The sequence below is a fragment of the Psittacula echo genome, assembly GCF_963264785.1.
Source record: "Psittacula echo genome assembly, chromosome: 1".
NCBI classification, from domain to species: domain Eukaryota; kingdom Metazoa; phylum Chordata; class Aves; order Psittaciformes; family Psittacidae; genus Psittacula; species Psittacula echo.
In genome coordinates, this window is record NC_137735.1 from 161,801,778 (window position 1) to 161,825,749 (window position 23,972).

Below are 23,972 nucleotides of genomic sequence, written 5' to 3' on the forward strand. Positions count from 1 at the left end.
CTCAAGAGTCCAGCTCTTGAAACACACTATTTTCAAACACTCTGCAACAGATCAAGTGTTGTACAAAAGACAAAGAACTGGTCCCTTTAGTCCATGCAACAGAAACCTGCAACTTCAAATACGAGACAACCAAGCTCGCAAACTAATGCAGGGCAAGCATCACATTCAGCATATGATACAATGAAATAAACTGCAGATAAGGAATCAAACATTAGCTCCAAGTACCCATAAGGAGTGCTCATGGTGAGACTGGCTGCATTTCACCCTCTGTTTTATGATTATCTTTTAAGACCTCATCCCCACCTGAAAATGCTGAGGGGGTAAAGAGAAACCCTGCAGCTTCACAACATAGTAAGAATAAATAAAGCTTAAAACCTAGAGATTTAGACAACCGGTGTGGCAAAGTAGAGAGGTAATAATACCCTGACATAGTGTGGACAGGATATTCAAGCTCCTGCAAAGGAGAATTATCCAAAGCAGCACCGTATCTGTTGGCCTACCTTGAAGTTCTCCACTTCTGCTGTAGAGCTCCCTTCTCTGCTCACGCAAATAGGCACTCATGCTGATAGCATGGGAGGAGGACTCGAACCTGGAATTAAAGAAAAGAATAAAGCCAGTCAGTTTGCCATCCATGGAAGCACCCTTATAAGCACCAGGTACCTCTAAACATAAGGACTTCCTGGGATGTTGGAGCAGAATTATGAAGGCAGAGAAAAGCATGGTTTTTCTATAAAACCCATTACCAACACATCCCATTCTGCCACCTCTGAGGAACCCAGCTCTCCAGCAGCCACCAGCCACAAGACACAGCACAGAGATGCTCTTCAACTGGGAGCACCCAGGCATTTAAGCAGAAATGGCCCCCAACCCTGGTAAAATCCAAACCAACGCCATAGGCTAACACCAGCTAGAATGCTAAGTGACCTATACATAAAAACTAAGAGCTAACACTGCCCTGTGAAATAGGGAGCAATTCTATTCTGTGGCTCTAATACTCCACAAGGACCAATCTGAGAGGCAGACACAAATACCTTCCAACTGTGGTAGCTCCATCCTCATTGATAACACCACAGACTGGGCACTGAACTGGCACCGCAAGGTCTCAAGATGCCTCTTGGGCTCGCTGTGCCCTGAGCTGGGTGTCCCTGTGGTCACAAGTGTCCCACGGCCAAGGGCCTCGTGCCCAACCCGCCTGAGCTCAGGGCTGGGGACATTCAGCATGGCCAAGGGCTGCCGCCTCGGGTAGGCTCTGCCCAGCAAACACCAGCCCTTTGTGTGCCGGGGCTGGGCGCTGGGCAGCGCTGCCACTGGTGCTGGTGACCAGGGAGAAGGGGCAGATGGTGAGGACAAAGCATCTTCAGATGGCCAAAGTGGACACAAGACTTAGAGGGAAAACATCTTTCATGAGTATCAAACTCTTCAAGGGGTCTTCAAGACCTCAAGATGTTGATATTGTGCTGCAACACCCATCACACCCTCCCCAGCCCTTCTGCTACGGAAGAGTTGCCCAGAGGGAACCTGGAAACACAAGCATCCCATCAGAGAAAAGGGACAAGCATTTCTAAGGTTTCTTATGCAATAGTGTTAAGGTTATTACTACTAATGAGGCTTTTCTGCTTTAATTGAGACTGTGAGTGTTAATATTATTGCAAGTGAACTAATAACAGTCTATCAAAATACAACACTTAAGACTTTAATTAAAGAAACAGGGAATTCTTTGCTCTGTGTTTCTGATGTGCTCCCTTCTGCCCCTAGTGAGATACTAAATGTAATGTTACCACCATGGCCTCGAGGTCTTCTCCAGGCACCAAGCCTACACGCATCAGGTCAAGGCAAACTACAGCAACAAACCTCTGTCTCCTTAAGCCAGCAACTCAGACTATTCCTAAGCCCTGCGCTGGCTTTTGCTTCAGGATCTCATCATATTCACTGCTTTCCCACAGACATCCAGCTTCTATTTGGCTACCTTTTGGAAGAAAACCATGGAATCATAGAATCCCAGACTGGTTTGGGTTGGAAGGGACCTTAAAGCTCATCCAGCTGCAACCCCTGCCACAGGCAGGGACACCTTCCACTAGAGCAGCTTGCTCCAAGCCCCTGTGTCCAACCTGGCCTTGAACACTGCCAGGGATGGGGCAGACACAGCTTCTCTGGGCACCCTGTGCCAGCACCTCAGCACCCTCACAGGGAAGAGCTTCTGCCTAAGAGCTCATCTCAGTCTCCCCTCTGGCAGGTTAAAGCCATTCCCCTTGGCCTGTCCCTACAGGCCCTTGTCCAAAGCCCCTCTCCAGGTTTCCTGCAGCCCCTTTAGGCACTGGAGCTGCTCTAAGGTCTCCCCTTCAGGAGCCTTCTCTTCTCCAGGCTGACCCAGCCCAGCTCTCTCAGCCTGGCTCCAGAGCAGAGCTGCTCCAGCCCTCGCAGCATCTCCATGGCCTCCTCTGCACTCGCTCCAACAGCTCCACGTCCCTCTTGTGCTGCTGCCCCAGAGCTGGATCAGGGCTGCAGGGGGGGTCTCCCCAGAGCACAGCAGAGGGGCAGGATCCCCTCCCTGAGCTGCTGCTCACGCTCTGGGGGTGCAGCCCAGCACACGGGGGGGGTTTTGGGCTCAAGCGCACACTGAAGCTGGGTCATGGGGAACTTCTCATCGACCAAGACCTCCAAGTCCTTCTCCTCAGGGCAAAATTACTTTGTATTTATAACACCGGCTTACAGCAAGCTATCACAGGACACTGCACAACCACCTGCATCTATCCATGAGGAAAACACAAGGTGGAGCCCTGCCCTAAGAGACTTGTGCAGTGAGGAATTAACACAGATATTCTGATGACAAGTGGAAGGCTCCTCTGGTTTGGACAGAGCTAATGGAAAGGTAAGAAAAACCCTGGCATGAAAAGTACTGAAGATGGGAGAGGAGACAAGAATAACACTCCATCAAACACATACGTCCCTCAGTGGACTGAGAAATTCCATTTCAACAGAGATTTCCATAGATATAGTGACAGCTGACAGAAGAGAGATAACCAAATAAGAGATGCCAATAAATGCTGCTGTCACTGCAGTGACTGTAATGACATGGTGACAAGGCCATGAGTGGTAGGAGACGTGCTGCTCCTGTGAGGTTATGCACCTTAGCTGTAAACAATTATACCCACCTTCATTCTCAGCTGACAAACTCAGAGAGAGCCTTAAACTGCTGCAGGTGAAACATCATCCTTATTCCTCAAACTTAAACTGCTTCATGGACACCCAAGAAGAGACACAGTAAGAAAAGGTGAGCAGCCCTGTTTTGCTCCAACAGATATCTACAAGTCAGAGTAAATTCTAAGAGTGGAATTCTCACGGCAAACAGCCATAGGATTGCTGAAAAAAGATGGTAAGGGGGAATAACAATGAGTTGACAGGGGCAGGAGGCACCTCTGATACCTTCCAGGCAACAGTTAACCTTCTAATAACAGGTCACACAGACTGTGAGAGGGGGAGAAGACAGTGTAGAAGACCTCAATTTCTAACTGGGGTCTTCAGTACTGTGAGAGTACAGCCCTAAGGGTGATCAGGCACTGGCACAGGCTGGAATCACCAGGTCTGGAAGCATTCAAACCCCATGTAGACAGGCTGGATGCAGGACTGCAGGGGGGGGTCTCACCAGAGCAGAGACCAAAATCCTCCAGAGGCCAAAGAGAACGACCAGCACATGCAGTCAGTGCAAGAGACGAAAACTCAGCACAGCCCCTGAATCCTGGTATAGGAACACCACCATCTCTCTTCTCCTAAGAGTGCTGCTCACCAACAACTCCCCCTTACTTCTTTATTCTTGCACATCTAATTTGTTCCCCAAATCCTTTCTTTGACCACTCAGCTTCTCATCCTCTCTCTTACACTCTCCTCCCAACCACTTAATTCTTTCCATGCTGAACTCTAAATTAAAGGAGTTAGTGACAGGATTAACAGCTTAGTCTATACAGTAATTATACAGTTATCTTAATTCTCTTTGTCCAGTCCCCTTCATCACTCTCTTAACAAGCCCTGAATTTACCATGGATAAAGAAAGGCACAGTGTACCACTGCATGCTGTGCAGCAGCAGTGCAATGGGATACCAGTCCTGAGATGAGCCCTGGATGGAGCTACACTCCGAACACCAGCAACGGATCCCAAACGGAAAACTCAAGGAGGCTTCAGCTTTGGGCACTAAATCCTTACATGGCCACCCCTCACACCCCCTGCCTACCCCTGCTCTCCCCTCATGGCCGCCCCTGCTCTTTCCTCATGATCTCCCCTCACCCTTCATAGCCACCTTTCTGCCTCCTCACAATCGCCCCTCACAACCCCACCACCTCTCCCCTCATGATTGCCCCTCAAGGCCTCCCCTGCTCTCTGCTCACAATTTCCAACATAAGAAGAACTTGAAGCAAGTCCAGAGGAGGCCACGAGGATGATCAGGGGACTGGAGCACCTCCTGTATGGAGACAGGCTGAGAAAGCTGGGGCTGTTGAGCCTGGAGAAGAGAAGCTGTGTGGAGACCTCAGAGCAGCTTCCAGTGTCTGAAGGGGGCTACAGGGATGCTGGGGAGGGACTCTTCATCACGGACTGTAGCAATAGGACAAGGGGTGATGGGTTCAAACTGAAACAGGGGAAGTTCAGGTTGGAGATAAGGCAGAAGCTCTTCCCTGTGAGGGTGCTGAGGCGCTGGCACAGGGTGCCCAGAGAAGCTGTGGCTGCCCCATCCCTGGCAGTGTTCAAGGCCAGGTTGGACACAGGGGCTTGGAGCAACCTGCTCTAGTGGAAGGTGTCCCTGTCCATGGCAGGGGGTCAGAACTGGAGGAGCTTTAAGGTCCCTTCCAACCCAAACCATTCCATGAGTATCAGCCAGCACTGTGCAGTACTTGAGGGACCAAAGACAGCTCAGGCACAGCTTCAACCTCATCCCAGCACTTACTTGAACAAAGGGGTTTTAGGTCTTTGGGGTTTCTTCTTTGCAAAGAATGCAGCAAACTCCCGCCCTGAGCTGGTGTAGCTGAGCTGGGTGGATGGCTCCGAGGCAGTGCGAGTGTTCTTCATGTCCAGGTACTCTGTCAGCAGCATCTGAAGATGAAGGAAGAGGCAGTCAGCATTTGAAACAAAACAGCACTACAATGTAACATGAATGTTGAGGATTTTTAGTGAAGACTGGAAAACTAACAAAAGTCTTTCAAATTAACAGAACCCAGGCTTTAGTTCCAGAAATGCAATCCTAGGGATTTATATGCCACTGTCTCTAATTTGGTAAAAGCTTATTTTACATTACTTGTCCAATTCAATCTGCTACAAAACCCTGATGGTACCAAAAGCAACTTGCAAGAAGTCCCCGCTCCTCCCCAGACTGATTCAAATTGGGAACAGAAGCGGGGAGATGGTGAGTGGGCTGTTGGCTGGTGACATACCACAGGTCTTAAAAACATAAAAGTTATCGATATTGAACTGCTCAGTTTCCAAAGCGTGTTTTACATGTGTGTATGTATTCCTATCTATTTTCCACATATTTATATCTAGGACTAGAAAACAACCACGGATCTCAGCAAGTCCACGTGCTGGAAAAAGTGCTGGCAAAGCTGCAAAAGTTGCCCTTTAAAAGCTCCAAAACCGAAGTTGGTTCTTTTCCCACTGAAAACATGAATCCCCACAGCTTCCAGTCCTGCCAATGCAGTTGAGGATTATCTCAATCCAGCCCAACACAGTAAGGAGCTGGGGGGGGGGTCCCCTTGGTGGGACCACACAGCCAGGAGTGGTACCGTGGTATTTGATGCTACTTGAGCAACTCAATGGTGCAGAAGCAGAAACAGATTTCGAGTTATTCACTTCTAATTTCCTTTAAAGTGCAGATGAAAAGAAACCCCTCAAAAATTAACTCCTGTCAGTGCATTCACAAAATCACTATTTGTTTTCAGAAAATTCCACCTACTTGGAAGCTATTAGTAATAGTGTGGCATTTTAATAATCATTAATAACCAAAGCCCGTCAGAGAGAGCTGTCTGTAGTGAAAGGAATACATCAGTACTGCGCTGTCAAGTTAAAATAGATCACACAGGAATAAATAACCTGGGTAAATGGTATCATGTCCCTAATTAGAAATAATTCAGGATAGCTTGAGAACAAAAATAATGCAAACACAAAGAAACTTCAACTCCTAAAACATCTCAATTAAAACTTTACCTGAGCACAAGCTTTGAAAATAGATGCTTATTGTTAAGAGTCAAAGTAATCACTGCACCCATTTTTAACAGTAATTTACCAAATCCGTTTCTATTCACCTATTTGCATTCAATTTTCTCTATTTGAATTAACAAACCCCAAATGGCCACAAAAATCTAATTAAAACCTCAAATTTAATCAAGTAAAACACTTCATTTCTTCCATTATGGATGAAATCTATTTCTAATGGATTCCATGACTCTGGTGTCATTTTATGTCCAGGACTAGGAAATGTTAAGTGTGTAATAGAGTGCTTGGCTCCAAGATCAGTCTTCCAATAGCTAAAGGGGCTACAAAGAAACCTAGAGAAGGGCTTTGGACAAGGGCCTGTAGGGGCAGGCCAAGGGGAATGGCTTTAACCTGCCAGAGGGGAGACTGAGATGAGCTCTTAGGCAGAAGCTCTTCCCTGTGAGGGTGCTGAGGCGCTGGCCCAGGGTGCCCAGAGAAGCTGTGGCTGCCCCATCCCTGGCAGTGTTCAAGGCCAGGTTGGACACAGGGGCTTGGAGCAAGCTGCTCTAGTGGAAGGTGTCCCTGCCCATGGCACGGGGTTGGAACTGGAGGAGCTTTAAGGTCCCTTCCAACACAAACCAGTCTGGGATTCTCTGATTTTAAGATGACAATACACTGACAGAGGTTTGAGCTAGGAACATAATGAATTATCCCTTTGGTTAAAAAGGGGAAATAGAGAAGTAGAAGATGAGGTTTTGGTGAGATATTAAGAACTGCTCTGAAAACACTGCAGATAAGGAAGAAAAAGATGTTAATTTAAGGCATGACTCAATAGGCAGGGCAGGATGGTTATACACAAGGCTCCGACCAAGTCAAAAGCAGTAAAAGCAGTGAAAACAGGCAATTTTGATAACTACTCTGCAAGTTCATCTTTAAGGTACAAAATCCAAGCCCAGCAGAAACTGTGTGAGACAGATCAAAGCTCTTTCTGCTCCAGTGCCCTGTATTCAACAGTTACACACATTCTTCAGAGCAAAGTAATTAAGTGTAAGCATGGCTGAGCACCTACAATGCATGGCCAAGCAGGACAGAAGTTAAGACAGGAGAGATCTTCAACACTCAATATATTTGGCTTATAAATGCAGCTTAAAGATTAAGACCCTTACAATTTCTAAGCAGTAAGATTAACATGTGGGCAAGTCAAAATCTTGTCAGCTACTTGCCTCAAAAGCAGCCCAAAGATTTTGTTTCTCAATGTGCTGCACAACACATGGTGTTCACCCAATGTCAGCAGCCTGAATCGGAGACTGGACGGAGCAGCCCTGAGGAGAAGGACTTGGGGGCGTTGGATGAGAAGTTCCCCATGACCCAGCTTCAGTGTGCGCTCAGGCCAGAACCCCCCCGTGTGCTGGGCTGCATCCCCAGAGCATGAGCAGCAGCTCAGGGAGGGGATTCTCCCCCTCTGCTGTGCTCTGGGGAGACCCCCCCTGCAGTCCTGATCCAGCTCTGGGGCAGCAGCACAAGAGGGATGTGGAGCTGTTGGAGCGAGTGCAGAGGAGGCCACGGAGATGCTGCGAGGGCTGGAGCAGCTCTGCTCTGGAGCCAGGCTGAGAGAGCTGGGCTGGGTCAGCCTGGAGAAGAGAAGGCTCCTGAAGGGGAGACCTCAGAGCAGCTCCAGTGCCTAAAGGGGCTGCAGGAAACCTGGAGAGGAGCTTTGGACAAGGGCCTGTAGGGACAGGCCAAGGGGAATGGCTTTAACCTGCCAGAGGGGAGACTGAGATGAGCTCTTAGGCAGAAGCTCTTCCCTGTGAGGGTGCTGAGGCGCTGCCCCAGGGTGCCCAGAGAAGCTGTGGCTGCCCCATCCCTGGCAGTGTTCAAGGCCAGGTTGGACACAGGGGCTTGGAGCAAGCTGCTCTAGTGGAAGGTGTCCCTGCCTGTGGCAGGGGCTGGAACTGGGTGAGCTTTAACATTCCTTTTAACCCAAACCTGTCTGGAATTCTATGAGTTTATTCCCTACGGCTGGACAGTCGATGTTATGCAGTTATTCTACTCTCCTAGTCCTCGTAGAGGATTTTAATAAGTTTCATATTTCAATGTTAGTAGCTGTGACCTGGCCATGTACTTATTAAAATCCACAGGAAGCTAAAACTTTAAATCCACTTAATACAAAAGAGAAACCAGGCATTTTCCTGCCTATCTCAGCGAACAGGAGCTTTCCTTAACCAACCAAGTGAGGGATTTCATGATTTGGTCCCATAACACCTGATTAGCAGTCGCTAAGTCATCAATCAAAACCCTTGTTAGACATTAATCACACGGATGTACAGCAAGATTTATGAGTGCCTGCAAAGTTTGCAACATCCCATTCATCTATAACAAGAGCTTTGACTTTCTGCTTGATGGCTGAATTCTGCCATCCATGGAGTGTTTTTCTATCAACGTCAAACAAATAAAGCTGTACATGAAGGAAGAGAACAAAGGAGTCTTTCTGCAACTGCTCTTTGGCAATGAAAATTAATACGAAGTATTTGACGAAAAAAGCAATACTTATGGATTTGGAGGCTTAATTAAATTCTCAGATTACAAAAGGTCATATCAGTATGTGTAGCCCGTCTATCACACTGAGCTGATAACAACTGACACTACTCTGCCTCTCTGAACTGCAAGGGGGCAAGAACAAATTTGCTTCTTTGTCTGCTTGCACTTGCTGTGACTCTGCAGATCCACATTTCTTCGGCTGAGCCCCACGAGATGGTGTGTAAGTCATTACACCTTATCATAGCCAAGACTGACCTATGAACAAAGTACCGGCAATAGAACACGCAGGGCCACAGGGTGACAGCTACATTCATTCCTCATTTGTACCTCTTGTAAGGTTGTAGATAGGAGGCCTGAGCTCTGAATAAGCTCTACTCCATCAGTTAAAAGTTGCAAATAGGTATTTCACATCCTCATACATTCCGAATTAAGGTGGATGCTGGAGTGTGAACAGTTTGCTCCATCAGGAAATCATGACACTTACAAACTCTGCACCTTCAACACTGATTTTCATTAGGCCTTCCTGGATCTCAGGGGTCCAGAAAATCAGATGAAAACTAACACCACACCATGAATGCTGTGAGGGTAAATGGGATGAGCAGGTAATTACTGGCCTCTCCACCTCATATTGATCAGGGACTAAGTCACAGAACAGATGACAGAAGACTCTATTAATAAAGAATTAAGGAAGAATAATAGAATCCGTGTCCAGTGACGTGGATTAACGGAACACAGACCTCGGCTAAACAGTATTTTTATAATGATGACAAACTGAGGTTTAAATTAACAGAGATAAAGTCATATTTCCACCAAGGATGTGACAAAAGCCGGAACACTCAGAGTCAACACAGCATCTCCTAAAAGAAAACCGGGCAGGTACCTGACACGATCCTTAACATGGAGCTGGAAATGAGGAAACTACAAACACTGGATTTTGTAAGGTCCCAGAAAGCTTAATTCCTCTTTTCCTCTTATCCCCTGTATTCCAAGGGAAATACAAGACTATTAGAAAACACTTGTCTTTTATTAGAAAGAAAACTGATTTTCAGCCTAAGTTCAGTTCATCTTCATTTTTAAAAAGATAGTAATTAGAAGAAGGTAAATCAGAGAATGAAAACACATTCAAGTGTGGCTGCAGCAATTCTTTCTGCATTGAATGGACAAGAAGTTTTCCTCTCTCAGATTCCTACAGATATAACGACAACAAAAGGTCTGTCAATTATGGTCTTTTGAGAAAAATAGCATATAATAATGTGAACATAGCTTGTTCAGCCTGGAGAAGAGCAGGCTCCTTAAGGGGAGACCTCAGAGCAGCTCCAGAGCCTAAAGGAGCTACAGGAAACCTGGAGAGGGGCTTTGGGCAAGGGCCTGTAGGGACAGGCCAAGGGAAATGGCTTTAACCTGCCAGAGGGGAGACTGAGATGAGCTCTTAGGCAGAAGCTCTTCCCTGTGAGGGTGCTGAGGCGCTGGCACAGGGTGCCCAGAGAAGCTGTGGCTGCCCCATCCCTGGCAGTGTTCAAGGCCAGGTTGGACACAGGGGCTTGGAGCAAGCTGCTCTAGTGGAAGGTGTCCCTGCCCGTGGGAGGGGTTGGAACTGGAGGAGCTCTGAGGTTCCTTTTAGCACAAACCAGTCTGGGATTCTGTGGTCAACAGAACATAATTTTCTTTTTCATTACTGTTATTTTCCATATGATCAATCACCTGTAAGAATTTCAATGTCAGCAGAGCTAAATCTCTAAACCTAGAGCAAAAAAAATGAAATCATGATCTATAGCATCATTGTGTAAGGTTGTGACTCCAGCAAATTTGGGAATATTGAAGCTAATGAACATCAGAGATGGTCCCACTGAGATGATGGGTATTAATTAGCTAATTGGAAATGGCTACATAAAGCTGAGAGCTTTGTCAGAAGTAAAGGTTTACAGCATCACTCCGTACTGGTGTCACATCTGGAATGCCAAATGAGAGCCTGGCACTCAGAAACAACGAGAGATGAGGGAAGAGGGGGTGGAAGGGTGCTCAGCAGAAGCCTGGAAGTTATTATAAGGCTGGCAGGCACTACTTAGAGTGGAACACCCAGAAGCTATGAGCTCAGTCTCATTAGCTTAGGGAAGAGAAGGCGAAGAGGTTAGCGGAGCAGCCTGCAAGTGTGCATCGGAGGGCACTGAACTGATGAAAAACATCTTCACTAATGAATTTTGTATCAAAAACTCCAAAGGCTGGAAAGTTGAAGCTGGACAGGCTGTGATGAATGGTCAGGCAAACACTCCCAGAGCATAATTAACCACTTACATCAAAGGTTACACTCTATTGTCCATCACTCATTCCCCCCCCCCCCAACCCCAGTCGAGACTGGATGCGTAAAGCATGTGCCTCTTTCAAACAGGAATATATTGAAGAAAGGACCATAGCTTGTTTTACACCGAGGTCAGGCGAGAAGATCACAACATCCGGGGCTCTGCTGTCACAGCATTCAAGGCACTTCTCAGGCTCCTGCATGAAGGAACCATTAGATTGCAAAGTGCTATTGCTACACAGCACCTTTAGTTACCGTTTCCAGTTGAAATAAAACCAGCCACTGGTAACATTTGTGCTTGGTGAACAGGTTTGTGCTAGCGGAAACTTCTTCTGTCTTTGGCAACCACTGGGCATGAAACTACCAATGAACGTTACTTTGGTTGTACTTTGAGGAAATTTAAGAGGCAAAAAAACCCCCCGCAGAAATAATACTGTCAGCATCTGAGAATCACAGAATCCCAGGCTGGTTTGTGTTGGAAAGGACCTTAAAGCTCCTCCAGTTCCAACCCCTCCCACGGGCAGGGACACCTTCCACTAGAGCAGCTTGCTCCAAGCCCCTGTGTCCAACCTGGCCTTGAACACTGCCAGGGATGGGGCAGCCACAGCTTCTCTGGGCACCCTGGGCCAGCGCCTCAGCACCCTCACAGGGAAGAACTTGTGCCTTATGTCTCATCTGAACAGATAAAGAACTAGCAATTGAAAGTGAGATTTATTTTCAGCCTATTGCTTTGACACACCGGGCAGCTGCAGAAACGTTGGCATTTCAGCTGTACCAAAACACCTTAGACTCCTCCTGAGTTGTACCAGCAACCATGAAGGCTCCGGAGTTCCATTTTAGTTACCTAAAACTAGCAGGAGGAATCAGAAGCCAAGATCACAAAGCAGAAGAGAGATTTCCTAAGGGGATCTCAAAGAGGAAAGTAGGTTAAAAAAAGAACAGCAGATTCAAATTAGCCTACATCCCATGAGTGGGATGTATGGCGATGCCTGGGGACAGCAAACAACGGTGCCTGCATTGAAGAAAGGCACATTACTGAGATGATGATTTCCAGCCACAGATGATTTCAGGGGCAGTGAAACCAAAAGCAAATGATTCCTGAAAGGAAAAAGCTGGGAGTTCAAGTAGGATACACTTATTTCTTGGGAAACATACGAAAGAAGGCATCATTCATGAAGCTCTGGAGGTATCTACCAGCAAAGTACCAGAATAAAGCAAGGAAAGCAGCATCACTCTATGCAAGACAGTAGTCTGTGGCTAATGACCCAATAATCTGCTGTATCAAAAGTCTTAATAATTAAAATGCTATAGTAATTGTGGAACTGAACCCCCCAAAATGTAAGAATTGATTGAATTCTATGAGCACAGAGCCTTCTGTGTAAGATGGACCACACTGAGAAGAAGGACAGAGTCCACACATGGCAAACACGGGCAAGCACAAAGCAATAAGTCTGCAAGAACAAAGCCAGTTTTTAGGTGCTGTGAATACTGTTTCATGCTGCACAACCTGCTTTATCTAATCCTCTTGCTGCCCATGAAATTAATTTAACTGAAACTGAGTAATAAAAACCCTGCCACAATTAATTCTCTCAAGGCATTGCCCAATCCCATTATTGTACAAGAAGGAAGAATCCCTTCTGGTTTTCATTTTGGGGGATAAAAAGAGGAAGAAATAACCCCAGAACTCTTGAGATAACACTGTCACTGCCAGTGCTACTTCATTCATTATCAATGCTAACTGTGAATGAGCACAAGTATTACTGTAGACCTGTGAATGTGCATCTACCTCCAGGGAGGGAGGAAGGGAGGGAGGGAGGGAAGGAACCTCCAAACTACTTTCAAAACACCACTTCTTAAACGCTGCTTTAACGGGCAATGAATCCTGCACCTGCTCATTACTTTGGAAACCAGAACCTTTTAATTTCACAAGCTTTTGTTATCGTGTGCGTGGACTTCACATCCTCAGCACCACAGGCTCTGACTCTACTCGGTGCAGAGATGAGGTGAAGTCACTTGAGACACACATACCAATGTAACGGGTTTCAGTTGCTAGCACAGCAAAAGCAGAAACCATTCTGTGCTGTCACAGCCATCAGGATCAAACTGTAGGCTCCTCAAGTGAGCCAGCCCTCATTTCATTTTCCCTCCACGACAGCTTGCACATCAATTCAGAAAGGGATCTGGTTCAGTAACAAGTGCCCAGCATAACGATTTCAATAGTGGTGTTTGCTGCACACGTTCACTAATTTGACCCTCTGTTGTATCAACACCCCTGTGATGTATCGTTATCACAGAATCATAGAAATAGACATTGGAAGGGACCTCAAGGATCATCTGGTCCAACCTTTCTAGGCAGAGCATGGTCTAGACTACATATCCCAGCATCCTGGGATACATCTTAACCGTGTCCAGTGCTGGGGTACCTACCACTTACCTGGGGAGATTATTCCAGTGGCAGATTGTTCTCATGGTGAAAAACGTTCCCTTGTGCTCAATCAGTACCTCCCCAGGAGTAACTTGTGCCATCACCCCTCGTCTTTTCCACATGACTCCTTGTAAAAAGGGAGTCTCCATCTTCTTTGCAGCCAGCCTTTAAATACTGGAAAATGGGGTTAAAGTCTCCCTTAAGCCTTCTTTTCTCCAGGCTGAACAGTCCCAGCTCTCTCAGCCTCTCCTCACATACTGCCCAGTCCTTGGATCATCTTTGTGGCTCTTCTCGGGCCCCTCTCCAGCCTGTCCACATGTAGAACAGGGACTAAAACTGAACCCAGTATTCCAGGTGTGGCCTGACAAGCACCGAGTGGGACAACGACATCTTCATCTCTGCTGGTGATGCCCTTGTTGATGTTCCCCCGCACTCTGTTGGCTTTCTTTGCCAGAGCCACGCACTGTTCACTCCTACTGAGCCTGTTGTCTATCAGGACCCCCCATTACTAACTTGACTCCACTCCTCTGTGCAGCATCAATAGCACAAGTGCCAATTGTTACACTTGTGGCTCCGAAAATAAGCAGCTAAAAGGCTGCTGAGAGACTACATCAGGTAACTTTAGCTTCTATATAAGCAGGCACGTGATGCTGAAGGAGGGCTGCCTCTCCCTCAAGTCCTCAAGGGAGGTTTGCAATTGCTTTCTAACTTTAGTTGCTTTAATATCCATGCAGCCAACAACCTGTGCCAGCTCATACACAGGTACATGATGAAGGTCATTTCCAGTCTAGTGACACATAAAGTTTGAAGCCATTTTCACTGAAATTTAGTCATTTGGCCTCCATAAAGCAGAGCAGGAGCTGGGTTGAGGGTTTTTTTCCATCTTTCCCAGTAGCTCTGCTCTTTTCTTTATTCAATAACAGAGGAACAAATACTGCTGACAAATTTATTTAAGCTACCAATAGTCAACTTGAATAACTGGGTCATAAACCAACCAGACAGCATTTATTTCACTCCAGGCACCTCAGCTGTTCTGCAAATACAGATCATGCTACAAGAAACGACCCCAGGAACCAGGCTGCTTGCTTGGTTTCTATCAGACCCTTAAGAGAAAACCACTAAAACCCCCAAATGAAGGTGGGCACCACAAGGAGGCAGTGGGATCATTCATGTCCTCCAAAGAAAATCCATGTTTGGGATGTATGCCATAGACGGGGCTTGGAGCAACCTGCTTTAGTGGAAGGTGTCCCTGCCCACGGCAGGAGGCTGGAGCTGCATGAGCTTTGAGGTCCCTTCCAACCCAAACCAGTCTGGGATTCTATGACCTTTAGCACATGGTACTTCTGATATGAGCAATGAGAAGCTGTAAAATACACACAGTCCACTATGATGCAGCGGATGCATAACCAACTGTATTCTAAAATGGACCAAAAAGTAAAGAACAGAAAGGCATAATTACCACTTGCTTCATAGACAGCACAAAAAGAAGTATTTCCCTGCGAGATTTAAACATGCTGTCTTTCAGTTTGACTGGACTTTTTGTTCATGTAGCATATAAAAAGGTCAAGGAGGAGTGTAAGAGTTGAACAGGTAATTGAGTGCAGCTTTCTGCTCTGCAATTATAATTTAGCTGAGCTTCACTGGTTCTGCATAGCTTGGAGATGAGGAGGAGTCAAACTTATGTTTATGACTGAAGGAAAGCTAAACATTTTTAAATCACAGAGGATGTATTTGCTCACGGTTTATGTCTACTATCCACGCACCTTTCAAAGCATCTTCTCAGGGAAGAAATATGCAATTCTAATGTGCAGGAGAAGCATTTTATGCTTAAACCCACTTCATCTGAGCTTCCGCTACTCAAAGTGGCACACAGAATCCAGCAGCAGCAAAGAGAGGAGAAGGCAGCATGCTCTTCAAATACCAACCATGTTAACTCATGGGTAATACAGCACACTCCATGTATTTCACGCCTTCAACTAATAGCTTAAGACATCCTGCTCTGGTGTAGATGGTAACAGTGGTGTGCCCCCAGTCTTCATTAAATGCCAGCTCTTAATGACAGACTCCAAAAGGGCTTTAACTGCATTTAGTTGCAGCTCCTGAACTTTAAAAGTTGTTAATCAGAATTCTATGTAAATGGAATGACGATTAAAGGTTAAGTACAGGTTCCTGAGATTTCAGCAGTGGAAGATGTATTGCCCTTAACAGGAAAGAGAAACTACCAACCTTGACAGGAACTAAACATCTTAATTAAAGACTCACAAGTACAGTACTTATTTCTGTGTGAAGTTCTATTTGCAAATGTCAAATTTAATCAGGCACTTGACAAAAACGTGCAATATCCCTCCAAGCACAGGAGAACAAAAATGCCTTGGGATTCTTCCCTAAGGAAACACCTGCACGTCTCCCAGTCCTCAGCTCCCCACCGAAAGCAAGCTCGTCAAGCCTCTTGTCCCACGTAACAAGGAGGAAAGTTTTATGGCTCTAAAACTGCAGGAGTCCAGTTGAGAAATAGGATACAGCATTTTTCAAGGCGTCAGCTTTCCCCCTGCTCGCTCAGTTTATCCCTGTAACAAGCGTCATGCTGCCAAATAAACATAAGGGTCCTCATAAATCTGACTTGCTGAGATTTACTGCCCTTGAGGGTACAGCCCATCAATTATCACCAGCCAAAAGCAGAAAAACATCTTCATCAGGAGTAAATCTAGTACATGTCTATAGCGCACTATGAGCTGCCTTTCAGTGTTTTGGTGCTGAATACTACTGAGAGCATCCAGGCTGTTACTGTCTGCTCCTGAACTCAAACCCTGAGCAATGTGGGGTTCAAATCCTAATCTGACGGAACAGCAACTGCCCCCAGGATTAGCTCAGACACTGAATAAGGGACTTCAGCAGCAGAAACCTTTCTCTTAGGTCATACAGAAACTGCCTTAAGCTGCTGCAGAGACTGACCCAAGTGCAATGTCCTGCCCTGGGTCAGGGCAATCCCAAGCACAGTCACAGGCTGAGCAAAGACTGGATGGAGCAGCCTGAGGAGAAGGACTCGGGGGTGTTGGTTGATGAGATGCTCCCCATTACCCAGCTTCAACGTGAGCTTGAAGCCAGCACCCCCCCCATGTGCTGGGCTCCACCCCCAGAGCATGAGCAGCAGGTTCAAGGCCAGGTTGGACAGGGCTTGGAGCAAGCTGCTCTAGTGGAAAGTGTTCCTGCTTGTGGCAGGGGGTTGGAACTGAGTGAGCTTTAAGGTCCCTTCCAACCCAAACCAGTCTGTGATTCTACGACCCATCTATTTCACATACATAATAACTAGACCATATAGCAAACAAATGAGCACATATCTTCATATACCACCATTCACGTTAATGAAAAACCCCAACTTTAAGTACCTGGATATCTCCATAACTAGGTCCAGAACTGCACCCATTTTTGCAGGTTATTTAAAACTGCATTTTAAGTCCAAGTTGTTTTTAATGGCAAACCACACCTGATTCTAGGAGAATGCTTTTTTCCTGTATGTTTTATATCAGCTCTAGCTACTGCTATCCCAGTGCGTGGGAGAGAAGAAACAGCCAAAAGTGTGTACAGTGGAGGTGACTGTTATACTTACAACCCGGAGCAGGAAAGACGTTTAGCAGTGGAAGCTGCTGAGGCAGACTCTGCCTTTAAGCAATAGCAAAGAGTGAGTAAGAAATGGTGTAAGGAACAAGTAAAGTTAATTAAAGTCAGTAACAGAACGTACAGCACCTGGTTGCTTCATCTTCCTTCAGATCAATTAAAAACTTCACCACAGTGACTTGAAACAAGAAGGATGAGCAAAGAAACTTCCACCCACATCTTCATATGATGGTGCTGGAATAGGAGACATGACCCACACGAATCATTTATCAACTAGTGCCAGCAATGTGAGGGAGTAAAAGTGGATTAAAATAAAGAAGCCTGCTACAGTTAAACCCAATATTGTGCCTCCAATATCCATAAAAGGCTTTGAAACAGATCTTGCAGGAATGGCTACAACATCACATTTAAAGAAGCCTATGGTTAGTAAATTCACATGTCATTTTGGATAGGAAGCTGTTCAGATCCCCCTGTGTTAGCCATAAAAGGATCTTTGTGCCAAAAATGTAGATTTCTTACATGCTTAAAGTCCCACTGTTTGGGATGTCAATAAATTGGTGGGATCTCAGGAGTTTCATGTTTGCTCAGAACTGGACTCAATGATCCTTAAGGGTCCCTTCCAACTTGAGATATTCCATGATTCTATGGGCTACGATTTTTAACAAGGGCCTGCAGGCACAGGCCAAGGGGAATGGCTTTAACCTGCCAGAGGGGAGACTGAGATGAGCTCTTAGGCAGAAGCTGTTCCCTGTGAGGGTGCTGAGGCGCTGGCACAGGGTGCCCAGAGAAGCTGTGGCTGCCCCATCCCTGGCAGTGTTCAAGGCCAGGTTGGGCACAGGGGCTTGGAGCAAGCTGCTCTAGTGGAAGGTGACCCTGCTCGTGGCAGGGGTTAGAACTGGAGGAGCTTTAAGGTCCCTTCCAACCCAAACCAGTCTGGGATTCAAGGATTTGGTCAACCGGAAAATGATAACATGCATTTAAAGAGCCACGGAACCAGGTTTTTTTAGTCTGGTGCTTGTTAAATAGGTGTTTAGTGCCATCTTCTTATTAGTGCCACCTTCCACTAGACCAGGCTGCTCCAAGCCCCATCCAACCTGGCCTTTAAGATCCAACTGCATCTGAATCTACAATGGTGGCCCATAGGCAAAATACTTAATAGAGAGAAATGGCTCATTAAATCAATTGTGTGAAGGCTTTCTACAAAAGCACAGCTAAATGCCAGGGCAGCAAACGTAGGTTTCCATAGAACAAGCTTAGTGACTCCAAGACATTGATAAAAGGGCACATTCCCCTTTGACCTCAACCCAGCAGCCACCATTTCAAGCCGAGCTTAGGAGGCCACTGACATCTTTGAAATAACATTGGAACTAGAGAACCTCTTTGTCATGCTTACAATAACTGCGGGTTTCTATTCCTCCCGTTCCCAACTGGATGAAGTGTGGAGCAGTGCAGTCCTGTCAGCAGTCTGCGGTTGGAGGCTTAATATCACACGTGATATAAAGTGCCTCGACCTTACTCTAGAAATACTATTTCTGTAACACTCGAGGGTCTTTGACATTATTACAGATAGCCTGATGCCAGAGGGGGGAGCTCACAGCATAGACAAGACTCCCATTTGCAGGCTTGGGGGAAAAAAGGCAGCACTAAAATATGCTTGAGCCATTCCAGCCTTTTAAAGTCCCCGTCAGGATCACTATTCCTCCTTCTTTCATGCTGCTCTACAAAAGGTGCAGCACTGGGCCACCAAAATGCCACCGTTAAGCAGATTATAACGTTTCTGAACATGTTCCATTACGGCAGATACTTGAATGCCCTCCTGCATCAGGGAGCCTTTTCCTCCCCCTTTCATCAGCTTATCAAATGAAGCTAAACAGTAACGCTTGCATCTAATGATACTGGGGACCTTGTAATGGGATTAGGAAAAACACCATCATTAGCTTCAAGGAGGAATGTGACCTGGAAGACATTTCTTACTCCATGCTTTAAAGGGATACAAGTAGGGGCAATGAAATCGCTTCCTACATAGGGATGAGGAATGGGCAGGGAGAAACAAGGAGCGTTGAGTTCCCCAGCAGACACTGTCTTCCTTCCTAACAGCAGGTAAAAAAGTGAATCAATTACTAGAATGAAATCTGGAACAGAGAAGGATAAGAGAGACCCTTCCTTAAGCCAGTCAGAAAGGCTTTTGGCTCAACAGAAGCCAGTTTTAACCGAGCACTAAACTTCAAACCAGGACATGCAACAGCCAGTATGACACTACAGCTCCTTCCCTGGTACCCACTTACCCAATGTGGAGTTAGATCCGCAAGTGGCACCACACAGAATGCCCAAGGTCTTTGGTGGGACCCAGCATGGGGCTTCGAGCACACAAACAGCAATGCCAGCTGAGCTCTGGCATCACCCTGACAGGCAGTGACATTTAACTCTTGAAGGACTCTGCACACAGCAGCACATCGGCTGCAACCCCACCTGAGGCCTGCAGTTGGGAAGTGCTGAACCCCCAGCTTAATATCTGCAGTGCTCAGCACTGAGAATATTCCACACCCCATTGAAACCCATTCGATTTGGCAAGTGTTCAGATTACTTTAGATGGCATTTCTAAAGCAAGGCCTGTACCCATTGCTTTTTGCTACTCAGGAAAGCAGAAGTGCTGCTGGAATTGGAAGTGTGGTTTCCAATATCCAAACCAATCATGCATGGCATTGCTTCCTTCAGTAAAAACATTTCAGACTGCCAAAAAGAAGTGTAAATTCAATAGCAACAGGAATGCATTTTAAAGCTAAGAGCCTGACAAAAAAAACCCCACTTTGTTTTTTTATAGGATCTAAAGGATACAATATAATGGTACCATTGCTCAGAAGGGAGCCCCCCAACCAACACTGAGACATCTCCACCCAGCCTTTCACTGCCTTCCCGAAAATGCCTCTCATTCTTCAAGGCGCAGGATGCAAATTCATCCATATTTTCTCCAGCAGGAATCCCAGAGCTTGGTCATTCCTACTGCAATTCCAGCTCCCATGAACATGCTGAGGCTATTGCCATGGAGTCAGTTTTTGATGCTAATGTTCTTCAGTTGCAGTGCAATCACAGAATGGAGGGGGGGGATTTGCTTTGTTTTGAAAATCAAAAGAAAAGCAGTGGAATACATCAGATGAGCATGCAACCGAGTTCTGAGGGCTGGATATCTGAATTTGGGTGCCAGTCCGGCTCCAATTGAATATTCACTTTACTGGTGCATGGTACTAAACATCAAAGAAAAGGAGCGGGACAGCAGCAAAAAGGCAGAGCACATCTGTGTAACACCTGAACTCTAATGGCTTTAACCTGCCAGAGGGGAGACTGAGATGAGCTCTTAGGCAGAAGCTCTTCCCTGTGAGGGTGCTGAGGCGCTGGCCCAGGGTGCCCAGAGAAGCTGTGGCTGCCCCATCCCTGGCAGTGTTCAAGGCCAGGTTGGACACAGGGGCTTGGAGCAAGCTGCTCTAGTGGAAGGTGTCCCTGCCTGTGGCAGGGGTTAGAACTGGAGGAGCTTTAAGGTCCTCTTCACACTAAAGCCGGTACAGGCACAAAAACCTCAGGTTCACAGAGAAGCCCTGATGGCGTGTGTGAAACTGGCTGGATAATGCCACTGGGTGGAGCCAGGATAAAGCAGATGGCTCCAGCATCAACTTCCCTGCTCTGGCAACGCTGCTACCATTGAAGTGCTGCTGCCTTTAGCAAAAGAAAAGCTGCCACGACCACGACAAATTCTGTCCATTGAGATTCCACCAATCCCCCTTGCACGAATTCTCTCCTTCTCCCACACTTCAGAGATTCAAGGTGTATCTATTTACATCGCTGCACAGACACCGGCCATCACTTCATGCTATTTTTATATATATATGTATGCATATATATGCTATTTTAGTATTAAAATAACCTTTCTGCATCCCCTGTAACACAAGAAGCCCCAGAGGGCGGTCAGATTTAACTCCAGTGATGAAGGAATTACCTCCCATTTAAAAATGAATACCCAGAAGCTCAAATCTATTACATTGCCATCTCCAAAGCCCATCCTTCATGGCACAAGACTGCAGTTGGACATGCAAACCTGCCTCAGAAATCCATATGTCCAGTTATCCTATGGTACATTTAACATATATATATATATAAATAAAACTTTAAGTACTGCATGGCTTTTGCCCATGACCAAGAATTAGAAAAAAGAGACAGACAAAACCTACATTAACTTGTCTCCATTTCAGATAATTACTTGTGAGGGGTTTTAAGACGTTTGTGACTCGCAAGGGAGTCTGTAAATTTACTGTCTTCTGCAATCTAATAACGTTGGCAGCGATGAGAGTTACCTATTTATTGGTGTGTGACACCAATCTGTCTACAATGGATAAAAAAAGCTGTTACTTAAGAGCTCTCCCTCCCCCTTTTAGCGGGCAGGTTCCAAACAGAGTGTTTTCAAATGCAAAGTAGCAGTTAAAATACCCCAAGGCAACACAGAAGTTGGTAGCAAAGGGAGGAGGAGGATGGATGAAGTCACATTACTCAGCTGGACAACCTGGCAGGGAGATGTGCCACTTGTATTTACAGCTGATAAAATGGGGAGGCTTAGGAGAGAGAACATGGAGTGGAACAAAGCCTCTGGACCACGAATCCAAGAGATCCTGACCGTATCTTCAGTTCACGTCTCAGTTTCCAGCACCTTGGTTTCTGCTCTTTCTCAAGTCCCATTGTCTCTAGCAGCATTTAACAGAGTATCTATTCAGTGACAAGTGTAGCAGGGGTCTGATCTTTGCTGCAGTGTCTAAGAGAGATTATTATTGCATTTAGTATTCCTGAGATGCAAATACAAACGGCACTGAGACTAGCTACATCTGTAACGTGGCTCCAAGGAAAGGAAAACAAATCCAGGACCAGAGTTATCCCTCCAAACGCAATCCCTCTCCCAAGATAAGCTCGTAGGGGAGAGGAGGTTCCAGGCAAACAAAGGAAAAGGCAATGGGTATTCCAAAATACACTGTGTACTTTAAAACCTACAGACGTACAAATCACTGTCAAGTATGAGCCAGCAGCTCCCAAGTGCTTCCTTATTCCCTTCCATTAGTCTGCTGCTTTTCCCCCGATCCTATCAGTCATAAATGGAGGACTAATATATACCTTTTATTTTCCAAAAGTTTCAATGCATCACAGTCCAACTGTAAATAATTTATAAATCAAGGCAAGGAATATTCTGCTCCATGGCTGAAGCTGAGGATAAAGCTTTTAAGAGGAGGAAGAGGGGTGCGCATCCCTGTGAACACACACAGTTTGTCGCTGCCTACAAAGGCTTCACAAGGAAAACATCATTCCCCCTCCCTCCTCCTTCAGATTCCCTTGATTTTAATATTGGTCCTTCAACCAAACGCTCATTACTAATCCAATTTTAATGTCACTTGAATTCCTACAAATAAGGAGACCACACAGGGAGCTGATGATTTTAATTCTGGCACTTAAATCACAAGTGTGAAGTTAAATGCAACACATTCCCTCCCCCTTCCGTTAATTCTACATCTAATTGCAATGTCTTGCTCTTCCAAGTCCCAACTTGCAAGGTGGTATTTAGGACTAAATCAAACAGGCAAAGTTTCAAAGCTTTGATAACCCGCTGGATTGGCTCTCCTGGCATTTCATTCATCACTGAGGATGACAGGACTATAATCCCAGCAATTTTCCTGGAATCACAGAAAATTGGAAGAGAATTCGAGAGATCACCGAGTGCATCCCCACGCCCCAAAGAACCAGTTATGTTTTGATGCCTGACAGATGATTGGAAGTTTATAAGGATGCTACTCAACAAGGATATAACATCCCTCAATCATTCACTGCTTACACCAGCAGTTAGGTTAGACAAAGACAAGAAGCGTTCAAGTCTCCCTTGCCAGTCTTTAAGCTCAGTACTTCCTATCCGAGAAAACACACAATTCCACTCTGCTTTTCAACTCTCTTGATGGATCGGAAAGCATAGGCCTCCATCCACCCCTTATTGTTCTTATCTATAAGTCAAAGATTACTCCTTTTTAACTCAAGTCATTTCCCCCTAAATCTCTGACCATGCTCATTGATCTCCTTCGAATTCCCTCCCTATTCTTTGGCTTCTTCCTTTAGACCGTAAGTCAGACAGGATATAGGACCACAGCTGAAATCTCTTCAACAATGAATAGAGAAGGACTATTTCCAGCCATCCTGCAGGCTGTGCTCCTCTGCTGCTCAGCATAGAAATACCTGACTCTTTTTTGATGACACACTGATTCACATCCCTTTGTAATCCTGTGTATCACACCACTCGTTGGCTAAACCTGAGCCATACCCAACTCTTCACATCCTTACCAAACACATCAAATCCCAGACTGGTTTGGGTTGGAAGGGACCTTAAAGCTCATCCAGTTCCAACCCCTGCCACGCGCAGGGACACCTTCCACTGGAGCAGCTTGCTCCAAGCCCCTGTGTCCAACCTGGCCTTGAACACTGCCAGGGATGGGGCAGCCACAGCTTCTCTGTGCCAGCGTTTCTCCTTTTAAATTCATTTTATTAGGATCTTCCAAATTCCAATCATATTCTCCAACATCCTCCCAAGCCCCACCTTCCAGCACACGGCATTTGCACATTTTATGATTCTCTGCTGCACTATTCAAGACATTAGCAGAACTATTGAACAGCACCAAGGCCCAGATAGAGCCCTCAAAAGAGCCATTAGATAAATCCCTTAAGAGCAAACCCTTCATAACTTCTCCTCTTCCAGCCAGTTCTCTACCCCACCTCACCACAGCTTTATCTACACTGTAGTTCCCAAAGTCAATGATTAGAAAAGCACATGAAACACGAGTAGAAGACTTACTATCAACCAGGACACAGTGCCACTGCTCCTCCCTCCTCCACAATCCCTCCTACCAGCT

The 23,972-nt window shown here is 46.0% G+C and overlaps 1 protein-coding gene across 2 annotated transcripts in view; it reads right to left on the reverse strand.

The window, feature by feature from the left end:
- EXOC4 (exocyst complex component 4) overlaps positions 1-23,972 on the reverse strand; it is a 397,246-nt gene that overhangs the window by 281,050 nt on the left and 92,224 nt on the right. For both annotated transcript variants that reach the window (XM_080623156.1, XM_080623157.1), the window contains exons 8-9: positions 4,935-5,080; positions 501-589 (exon numbers count right to left, since the gene is read on the reverse strand). In XM_080623156.1, the coding sequence (XP_080479282.1) occupies positions 501-589; positions 4,935-5,080 (235 nt within the window). The remainder of the gene's footprint in view (positions 1-500; positions 590-4,934; positions 5,081-23,972) is intronic.